Source organism: Nannospalax galili, unplaced genomic scaffold, assembly GCF_000622305.1.
Source record: "Nannospalax galili isolate Female #2095 unplaced genomic scaffold, S.galili_v1.0 scaffold1104, whole genome shotgun sequence".
Taxonomy (NCBI): Eukaryota; Metazoa; Chordata; class Mammalia; order Rodentia; family Spalacidae; genus Nannospalax; species Nannospalax galili.
Window position 1 is genome coordinate 386,188 of NW_008350769.1, and position 11,079 is coordinate 397,266.

General features: G+C 48.2%; 1 protein-coding gene across 3 annotated transcripts in view; it reads right to left on the minus strand.

The window, feature by feature from the left end:
• Window positions 1–201: 201 nt before the first annotated feature.
• Mical3 (microtubule associated monooxygenase, calponin and LIM domain containing 3) overlaps window positions 202–11,079 on the minus strand; it is a 203,394-nt gene continuing 192,516 nt past the window's right edge. For 2 of the 3 annotated variants that reach the window (XM_008847918.3, XM_029570834.1), the window contains 3 exons: window positions 3,840–3,939; window positions 3,622–3,695; window positions 202–3,541 (listed from right to left, as the gene is read on the minus strand). In XM_008847918.3, the coding sequence (XP_008846140.1) occupies window positions 3,357–3,541; window positions 3,622–3,695; window positions 3,840–3,939 (359 nt within the window). In that variant the 3' untranslated portion in view covers window positions 202–3,356. Of the gene's footprint in view, window positions 3,542–3,621; window positions 3,696–3,839; window positions 3,940–6,812; window positions 6,879–11,079 lie in introns of all 3 variants that reach the window. The other variant, XM_008847917.3, reaches the window with a different exon arrangement.

An 11,079-nucleotide genomic window follows, 5' to 3' on the forward strand; every position in this document is an offset into this window, starting at 1 on the left:
GAGCTAGCTGCTGATGTCTGAGTCAGGAAAACATGGAGGACTCAAAAATCACAAACGGAACAATGCGCTACATTCTTTGAACAACCCTGACACACATAAGCTAGCCAAATGGCTTGTGTATACATCACCTACCCAAATGACAGGTGATCTAGAAATGTTCTGGCTCAATGAATGCCAAGCACAGTAAAATGACTTCACAAATTTTTCTTTTAAAAACTTTTATTGCGCATAAAACAGACCATTCTCCTTTGTAGGTCAATGTTACCACCTTTCAAAAAAATCTTGTGTGTATGTGTGTGTGTGTGTGTGTGTGTGTGTGTGTGTGTGTGGTGCTGGGGATTGAACCTAGGGCCTCATGCATGCTAAGCACACATTCTAAAATTGAGCTATATTCCCAGTCCCTGACATTTGTTCCCCACCCCCAACTCTTTTTCTCTCCTGTCCCAGTGAAAACTGTCTTATCTTTTGAAGTCTATGGTTGCTGGTCAAAATCAGCTTGAGGATGGCTGTTTGGGGCAAAGACCCAAAGATGCCAAGTGAGAAGACTTAGAATCCCACATGGACCTCCTGGCCAGACTCATACCTAATTGGGAGCAGGAGGCTGTCTTCTGCTTGCCCTCAAGGGATATAGAGGATCCCCATGTATTTGGGCTTACTTAAATGAACTCTAGCATCTTATATGTATATAAAGTGTAAATATATCCTTCTTCCCTGCCTTCAAGTGAAGACATAATTTGGGGGAAGAGCATTTGACTAGAGCTGCATGCATTTCCAGAAGTGGAAAACATTTCATGTAGCAAGTCCCCAGATTACTAAAATCAACAGCAAACTAGTGGTTACAAATTGGGAGCGTTAAAAAAGTGCTCTATGAGAACCTGAAGTCCTCACACTGTCACAGGTGGAGAGCTGGGGGTTGTCTCCCAGGCTGGTGGATTTCTGAGGTCCTTCTGCAAAGTCTTCTGCCACCTCTCTAGTGACTGCAGGAAGCATCGTGTGCTTTGGAAAGATGCAGCAATGTCACGGCTGACCAAGACAGAGGCGGAAGGGAACATCTGGTGTTTCTGCTCTGTGAGGCCACTTGAAGCACAGCACTGCCCCTGCATCCTTCATGAGTCACTCTGGAAAGAGTTTCCTTGTTCTGAGTTAGCAGGGGTGACAGGGCTGAGCTGCACAGGATTGCCGGTGGCACTTCAGAGGACAGGGGTGGGGAGAAGGCCACTCGGGCAATCAACATCCTGTCCCAAGTCCAGTCTGATTGGCAGACTGTGGCTGAAAATGGAATCCAGAACACCTTCACCCTCCTCTCTCTCCTTCAGACAAAGGCTAAAAGTAGCGATATTGCCACGTCAGAAACAAAGAAGTGAGGACATTAGCGCTGTAGTGGTTGCTAGCAGCACACCTGGATTTCCATAGGAGAGATGGCAGCTTTTGCACGGAGTGAAGACCCAAGACAGGCTGTTTGCTCCTCTGGAGTTAGGGTGAATGTTCAAGTCAAGTTGAGGCACAGTGTGGTTCCCATGGGAAGTCCAGAGTCAGTGTGGGTCCTTGGCTGTGCTGCTTTCAGGAGCCTTGAAAAGCTGCCAGAGACGGCTTATTCTCTGCACGGGCCCCTTCCACCAGGCCTGGCTGGCATGCCCCTTCTGGATTGGTCTGGCACTGATGGACTGGTCCCTCTGCTGCTTCTTTTGATAGAGAAGCACACTGGCCCCCACTGCTGGGCTTCTGGCTGAACCATGAGAAATGAACAGCTTGGCTATGGAGCTGGTTACATGGTGCTAAGTGTCCCTTGCTGAGCAAGGAACTTGTAGTACAGGCAGCGAAGACTGGAGTTGCCGGTGTGTTGGGGAAGAGACCAGCATATGCATTCCTGTCTGGCTGGACAGAGGCACTCTCACCTGCCAGCTTGATGACAAAGTCACATCCCAACTGGTCCCAGTCCCCTGAAGAGGGCCTATCCTCAACCTATTTGAGGAGGTAAAACCTTGGCAGCAAAACTGAGGAGTTCTACAGAGTCAAGATCCCAACAGGGAGAGACCAGAGCGGCCTGTCTGCCTCCTGGCCTCCTACGATGCTGATATGCATTCTACCAAGAGACAGTTCTGCTCTAAGTCCAGTGATCAGCAGGAACAGGGTGCTAGGTGGAGGAGGGACAGAAAAGCTTCGAGAAGGGCCCACAGGGCCTTGAGGGGCTCCCTGGTGCCGACCTAAGTCAGTAATACTATGAAGAAGGCTAATAAATAGATGCATGTAACAAGTATCAGGTCAATTTTGCATCAGGCTGCGTGGGATATACAAAGACCTCTCAGTCACTCCTCCATGCAGGTGACAGGTGATCAGTGTCTCTAGTAAAGATATAAAAACGAAGTTGCTTATTTTCAAGTATTAAAAAAATAAGTTAATCGACAAAAAGGGTCCGAAGTGGCTGAGTGTCTGGCCAGGTTGTCAGTTTCATTTCAATGTGCAAACACAGGAAACCGCCAAGGGGGTCATCTCCTGTACTGATGTGGCTGCTGACCAGGGATGACGTCTGTCTCCTGTACTGATGTGGCTGCTGACCAGGGATGACGTCTGTCTCCTGTACTGATGTGGCTGCTGACCAGGGATGACGTCTGTCTGTCAACAGGGGAGCTTGACATGTAGGGCCTCCCTGAGCCCTCCCAAAGTCATTACTTTCCAGTGTCAACATGGTTGTGAACTAAAAGCAAAATGCAGCAATCCATGGACCCCAGGCCACCACCAGTGAGTGGCCTGAGGCATTTGGCCACTGGGGAATCCAGTGTGTTGTAGGGCAGGGGACAGAACCCTCCTGTGTCCTCCTAACTTGCATAATGATTCAGAGCCTGCCTACTGCTTAGCTTCCCTGGATGCTAGGGTGGGCATCCACCACCATTACGGGTATGGCCTCCTCCTGGGTCTCTATCCGCAGCCCACTTCTGCAGATGCCTCTTTCTTTGGCGGTGCTTCAGGGAGCATGAAAACGATGGCTTTTCTGCTCTGCAGGTGCTCTGTGGTGGTGGTGGCTCTCAAGAGAAGAAGCCACTTCCCTCTCTTACCAGTGGAAGGAAGGAAGGAAGGGGTGCCAGGCAGCAAGCTCTCAGGGACCTGCAGGGGTTTTCCCCAGGGCACACATCAAACACACCCATCTCCTCCCTCCCGAGTGGGAAGTTCAGGTGGTCTCTCCCAGGAGGTGGAGTCACCTCAGACCATCACCCTCACCTGGTGTTTCCCCACAGCACATGCGTCAGTGTGCAACCTCCCAGGGACTCCAGGCGTCTTTGCATCCTGGATCCAGTGATTTGGGAGAACGCAGCCCGGTCAGGTGGGTGCAAATCTACCAATTGCAAGGGTAGCCAGGCTCAGGACCAGTCCAGGCTGAAGCCCTTGCACAGCATGGCAGCCTCCAGGTCCTTGTCCTCCTCTTTCTCCCGGAGTCGTTGCTCTTCCAGCAGAGCCACCAGGGAATCTCTCTGCTCCACCACATCCAGCATCTCGTTTAGTATCTTTTTCTCCTCTGACAGCTCCTCCTCAGTCTTCAGGTTATCTGCCAAGTGGCTGAAGGCATCAGGTGTGGCCTGGGGACAGTGGCCCACTTTATCTTCCCACCCCCTCACCTCTGTTTACCTTCCACAGCCATGCGTTCTCGAAGCTCCTGCTGCAGCCGGCTCTGCCGATCTTCCAGCTCCAGCTCCCGGGCACTGAGACAGAGAGAGAGAGAGCGACAGTGACTAGGGGACCCAGCCCTCTCACCCCATCAAATCAGGGCAATTGTGTGTGCCTTCTGGGATGTGTCAGGCACTGACAGCCCCTGTAGCTGGCTCTTAAAACCTCGGTCTACTCACAAAATCATTAGCTCCGACTCGTAGCGCACCATGGCGTTTTTCTCCTGTACCAGCTTGAACCACTCCTGCATCAGTTTGGGGTCATCCTTTTTGCCCATGCCTGTGAGAGAGATCGAGGGTCAGGCGAGGGGATGGTCTCTCTCTGACTGCCCAGCCCAGAGGGATTGTCACACTGGGGCAAATGTGCAAAGAGCCAAGCAAGATGCTGCCGGAACAGTCCCAAGCCAGGTCCAACGTTTGCCTACCGCCTTGGGGGGCAGAGGACAACAGGCCACTGCACCGTACCTACCCTGGGGTCTAACAGAGCCATACATTCCACCAGTCCTTCCTTGTCCTGTGATGACTGTTCTTAATACCTTAATACTTCTGCTTAGTGGCTTGTGTGTGTCTTAAATGGCTTTCTTTCCCTTTTTAATCCTGTCATTCATTTGTTCTCTGTTACCTGCTATGTGCTAGGCCTCCTTGGAGGAAAACAGTCTAATAAACGGAACAAGTGTAAATTTACAAACTATACCTTGCTTTAAAGGTAGGGTAGCACAGGCTGGCCTTGAACTCCTAATCCTCCTGCCTCCATCTACCACATGCTGAGATTATTCATATGTGCCCCCATGCCCAGCTCTACACCTTGCTTTTAAGTGACTTTCTTTCCTGGGTAGCTGTCTCTTTCAGGAGCCCCTAACTGATACCTCATCACTGCTGCCTATTCTGACCAGGAAGACACCATTTCTTTGTTTTCTTATGTACTTGCCTAGCCTTGTATGTGTCAGGCAAGCACTCTACCACTGAGCTACATCCCCAGCCCAAAGACACCATTTCTTTTTAAAAAATTTATTTATTTAATTTTTTTATGTGTAAGAGCATTTTACCTGCATGTATGTAAGTGCACCAGGTCATGCAGTGCCCACAGAGGTCAGAAGAGGGCATTGGATCCCCTAGAACTGGAATTATGGATGGCTGTTAGCAGCCACGTGGGTGTTGGGAATGGAACCCGGGTCAGTGCTCTTAATTGCTGAGCCATCTCTCAAACCCCAGGACATCATTTCATGTGCAGCCTGGCAACAAATACTCCAGCCAAGCCTGCATGGTAGACAGAACATCAGGCTGTTTGCCAGCTTTTCCCAGCAGACCCTGGGGCTGAGGAAGGCCCCTGCTCTTGGGCCACCTGCTGACTTGGCCTGCCCTGAACTAACACATGACTGGCACTGAGTCTCCATCAGGAGTGGCAGCAAAAGAATGGCAGAAGGACTTTTTTTTTTTTTTTTTGAGAAGGATGTTTTAAGGAATCAAACCACCCAGGAAGGAACAAACTCCATTACTTGGAGCACAAAGATGCTCATGGCCAGTGTAGCTTGGTCTTGGAAGAACACTAAATCAGTGGCTCCTTAATACTTTTGGATTAGAGTTTTGAGAATCTCAAGAAAAATGCTTATGTGGACATAAAATTTTATTTATTGTGTGCTGGGGATGGAACAAAGGGTCTCATACATGCCAGGAAAATGCCCTGACACGGAGCTACCCCTAGCCCAACATCAAATAATTTTATACAGAACTCAGGGTATTCATGGGCTTCCTGAAGTCCATCCATGGGCCTCATATTAAGAAGTGTTGGACTAGAGAGCTCTCAAAGGCCCCTCCACTTTCTGAGTAACCTGCCTGGAAGATCGAACCTAGAAGTGTCCTAGCCCAGCAGTGTGGAAGACATCCTCAAGTGGGTCCCTTTCCCATGTCAATACCCCACTTGCTTTTTCCCACTTCCTTGACTTTCTCACACTTAGGTAAAAGGCCAACCTCAGTCACCATATGCTGGACGCATGTCAGGCCTAAGTTTAAGTCTTTAGCCAGTGGCCATGCTCTGGAGGCAGAAATGACTCATATTCACACAAGAAAGGTTAGTGTCTGCACCGTCCCCAGCACACATGCACCCTTGCTCTTGAGGTGGGGGTACTGGCCCTGAGTTCTACTGTCAAGGATGGGTACCCCCATACCGGCCTGTCGAGCCTGCCTACAGGTCTGGGGGCGCAAGCTCTCCTCACCCAATCCAATAGACTTGGGTCTTTGGCTTTAAAGCAGCCTATAGCCCAGTTCCACGCATTCCTTCTGGAGCGTCTCTGCACAGTGTGCCCACGTGGCCATGGAGATGGAGCCCCGAGGCATGCAAGCTGTCCAGTGCAGTAAGCAGTGAGTGCACCACCAAGTCTGTCCCTCCTTCCCACTTCCCAGGGTGTAAAGAGCCAGAATTCCACCAGAGGTTGGAGGGGAGCATCGGGATACCGCTCATGAGCCATGGTGGAGGTTGGTCATAGATGATGAGCAAGGGGATGTGGTAGGGTGGGTGAAGGTCACATATGAGAGCCATGGAGAGCAGAGTAAGAGGTTAGCAGGGGTTAGTCATGGCCAAACTCCCCTTCCCCTGCCCACATGCCTTATCAATGACAACCTTATCACCACAACAGACTCCAAATCAGACAAACTTAAAACAAAACAAGACACACTCAGCAAGACATGAGGTAGAGAAGTTTGTTTTTAGTGGTTGCTCTGGAACAAAACAAAACAAAACAAAACTTGGGGGCATTTGTATAGACCAGTCTTTGTAAGGACAGTATTCCTTGACTCCATCAATACAAATTGCTGGCACAGTGGGAGGTTCCTCCCCTGTGTTCCTGGCCCTCTATATGGTGGCCTGGAGCATGTAGGCCCCCAAGCACCAATGGTGGGCAGGACTGTAAGGAATTCTGCAATCTGCAGACGCTGGAGTCCACAGGCTCTTTGGCGTCCCTTTGTTCCCGTCCTCCCTTAGATAGTCAAAGGGATACTGTGCCTTGTAAGAAACTTCCACATACTCATGACATTCTGAAGTAGAGCTATCAAAAATCAGAGAGAGAGGAGCAATTGCTGGGCCTTCGCTCCGTGTTGGACTACTGTGGCTACGGCCCCTCCGAGGCATGGGGGGATGAGTGGGTGAGGTTACGTTACCTTCCTGGACACAGCAAGGGCAGAAGGAGAGAGGTCTACGCCGTGGAGTCCCGCCACTGGGCTCAACTTCAAAAAGGACCAAACAAGGAAGAGGAGGAGGAAGAGGAAACAGAGAAAGACAAAAAAAAAAAAAAAAAAAAAAAAGAAAAAGAGAAGACGAGAAAAAAAAAAAAAAAAAAAAAAAAAAAAAAAAAAAAAAAAAAAAAAGGGAAGAGGAAAAAGAGAGAGGAATTTGGAGGTGGAGAGGGACAGGGGGAGGTGAAATAAAAACAAGCAAAGGACAAAAAACCAGAAAAAGTGAGAAAGGAAATACAGGAAAAAAGAAAAGAAAAAAAGAAACACAAGAATGGAGAAGCAAACAGGGGACACAAAGTCTACAAATGAATCAAGTCCTTTTTTCAGCACAGAAATTGAACAAGAGCAGGCCCAGGCTCTGGGCGGCAGTGTCTGATGAGAGCATGTGGCGACACTGGACTATTACCATGTGGTAGGTAGCCTTTGAGGTCTTGGGCTCCTTCCTGAAAAGTGCCAAAAGGCCTCAGAGTAGTCTGTCTACCTCTGAGGAACAGGCTCTAAATATGTAGCCAACATTGCTTCTAGGAGTGCGGGTGGTTACCTGGGGTCATCAACAAAACCCAGTAAAATGTTCTAAGACATCATCATTGACACATGTGCATGAGGTGATCCTAGCTTCCAGAATTCTAAGAGGCAAGGGAGTCTGCCACTCCTGACTACCACGTCTGTAGAAAGGAACTCTGAGACTGTGCAGGCAGTATCCTAACCTTGTCACAGTCCTGTAGGGCTCTGACAGCTGCAACGCTTTGTGTTCTGAGTCAGGACAATTCAGGGCAACTGTGTACACACAGAGGTGACCTCTACCAACCTGTAGCACTAATCCTCCCATGGGCCACAGAGAGCCAACCATCCCCTTTTCTTATGGTTCTTTCTTTTTGTCAAGGCATCCAATGCCACAGCTGAGGGACGATGTCACACTGTGGACTGTAAGACCCAAAGGGGGCGAGCTGACAGGACATGTCAACAACTCACAGTAACAATGCTGGTAAGAGTAGTGACGGGCAGCTGAGAGGAGACAGCGTACAGAGATATCTACAGACCCTGGGGCTTGAAGGCCACTCAAGGAAGAGGGAGAGGAGCTGAGCAAGGGACCATCACAGAACCATAGGAGCACACACAGGAGACAGGAAGCCCCAGGAAGGTTAAGACCTTGGAGCCATTGGGGAAGAAGGACTAGGAGGTAGCTCATGATGGAAATACTGCTCAGGTCAACAGGAGGGCCGAGGAGTCACACTACTGTCAGGTAGGCCATTCTACACTGCAGTGGAATAAATGCAGGATATGATAGCCTTTTACTGTCCTACCCAACACTTTGCACGGAGCAAACCTGATACTGGTACAACCACGACCAAAGCCACAGAGTGTGTGAAGTCCTGATTTATCCATTGTTCTCAACAGGCACAGTTATGAGCAGCACACCTAGGAACAGGGAAGAGGGCTTCTTCCCCAAAACCTGCTCTGCAATATAGCTGACCTACTCAGTCTTTGTGGCTTCAAAGTATAGAGTCTGTATGGGGCTCAGATACCTGGACAAATCCCATAAATACCATGGTAACTATCTCTGCTTCATTCTGGGACTGTAATGGCATGTGAGTAGGCAGTGCGTGGTGTGGCTAGAGCAGCAGCCGTATGCCTTAAAGGCAAGCAATAATGACACAATATATTTTAGTTATTACTTTTATTTTATTGTATATGAGTGTTTTGCCTGCATGTATCTAAGTGCACAGCGTCATGCAATGCCCATGGAGATCAGAAGGGCATCAGAATTACTGGAACTGGAGTTGCAGATGGTTTTTAGCTGCTATGTAGGTGCTGGGAATCACACCCGAGTCCTCTGCAGGAGCAGAAAGTGCTCTTAACCACTGAGTCATCTCTCCAGCCCCAGCTTTTTAAATTTAAATCTCATTCCTTGTACAACCTTTCCAGTATAGAACACAATTTAAGATAACAGAATAAATGTGGTGCATACCTTTAATCTCAGCACTTGGGAGGCAGAGGCAGGTGGACCTCTGTGAGTTCAAAGCTAGCCTGGTCTACATAGTGAGTTCCAGCCTGGCTGGGGCTACAGGGAGACTCTGTCTCAAAAAGACCAAAAAACCCCAAACAAACAACAAACAAAAACCCCAAAATATTGAGAGCAGAGGTTAAGAAATGAAGTTGGAAAAAAAAAAAAGGGGGAATCACTGGGTAAAGCAAATTGTGCTGAATAGCTTTAGTGTCAAGTTGACACAACTGGGTACAGGGAGCCTCAAATGGGGAATTTCCTCTATTGGATTGGCTTGTGGCCATGTCTGTGGGGTAATTTCTTGATTTTTGAGTGATGTGGGCAGTGCCACACCTGGACAGGTTGTTCTGTATTGTATAAGAAAGCAGGCTGACCCCTATGACGAGGAGAATACAGGCCCCAGTGGGAAGTCACTGCAATTGCTTTGTTAGATGGAAATGATGCACCTGCTAAAGTACTGACCAAGCATTTGTGTTTACACCATAGGTTAAGTTATCATAGCAGCCACCGATTAGATGTTCTTGCTTCTTGTTGTGGGTGTTTTTATAGAAGATGTAATCCCACTGAAACCGGCCAACAGCCCATGGAAAACAGATGATGCAGAGACCTGAAAGTTCAGTGCCTTGCAGCAACTGGAGGAAGATTATCCCACACCTACCACCCCCTCCGAGGCTCAGGGACTTTTGCAGAAGAGGCTGGTGGAAAGAATGTAAGAACTGGAGGAAGGGGTGGAGTGTTAACTGGAAATGTTCTCTGACCACTATGCCGGCAAGCTATAGTCACACCTCCTTCCCATGCTCATCAAGGAGTTGAGGGAGGAGTCAGTTACCCCCATACCCAATCAGTCGACCTTAGCTGCATGTTGGGGGAGGAGCAAAGGATATATATATATACATATGCTGAGAACAAGAAGAGATACCTCTCTTACCATTTTGTGGGGCTGTCAGGATGTCACAGGATCTGTGTGTGGTGGACTTTACAGTGCAGCTGTAAATGTGGGGCGCCCACTCTTCTGTAAATAAACCAATACCCCATGCTCTGATAAAATAAAATGATAATAAATAAATAAAGCAGCCAGTAAACAGCGTTCCTCCACGGCTGTGCATCAGCTCCTGCCTCCAGGTTCCTGCCCTGAGCTCCTACCTTGGGCTCCCTTAGTGATGAACTGTGACCTGGGAGATATAAGTCAAATAAACCTTTTCCTCCCCAAATTTGTATTAGTAAGAGTGTTTTTGTCACAGCAATTGAAAGCAAACTAGAATACAAATGCTTAAAACAAAGGAGAAAAGCGTATTGTCATGAGAACAGGCAGAAGGCTGTGAAAGGATGGGGGTGATCTGCACAGTCCAGCTTGCTTCTTAGCCTCTGACACGTCCATGATGAATGTGCATTAGTCTTATAATCAGAAAAGAAGATCTAATAGACACTATTTTAAAAAGAAGAAATGGAAGAGAAAAACCAATTAAATGGGGAGTTCCACCCCAAACTAGAATCTGAAACAAGCAGGCAAGCGAAGCACAGGGGCACTTATTTTGATAATAATTTCTTTGCCTTTTATGGAAATGTGAGAAACAGATGGCTTGGCTCATTGGATCTTCTTTTTTCCCTCCCTTCCTTTTTCTGTGGTGCTGCAGACAAACTCAGGGCCTCATTCATGCTACGCAAGTGCTCTACTACTGAGTTATAAACTATGAAGACGCTGAGCTTGGGTGCTCAGCTGAAACTTAAACGAAACACACTTCAGTCTTTTTATCGTTCAAAATACCAAGTGCCCTACCAGTGAGGCTCAGGTACGGAGGGTTTAGTGCCTTCCTGACAAGGGAGGATGCTAATAAAGCCTGGAGGGGCACAGACATAGGATTTATTGTATTGACAGCCCAGAGACCAGATTAGCTCAGGGACAGATTAGGCTGTGATAGAGTTGGCTTGAGGCTTCACAATTCTAATTCACTCATTCAATTCTGCCTGGTTATATTTGACTCTCTGCTTCTTACATGGGTATTAAATCAGACAAGGTGAGATAGTAACAAGTTATCTAAGAAATGCATATTAGCACTGGGCATCGTGGAACATGCCTTTAATCCCAGCACTCAAGAGGCAGAGGCAGGTGGATCTCTGTGGGATCTAGGCCAACTTGGCCTACATATTGAGTTCCATGCCAGCTACAGGGAGATGCTGTCTCAAAAA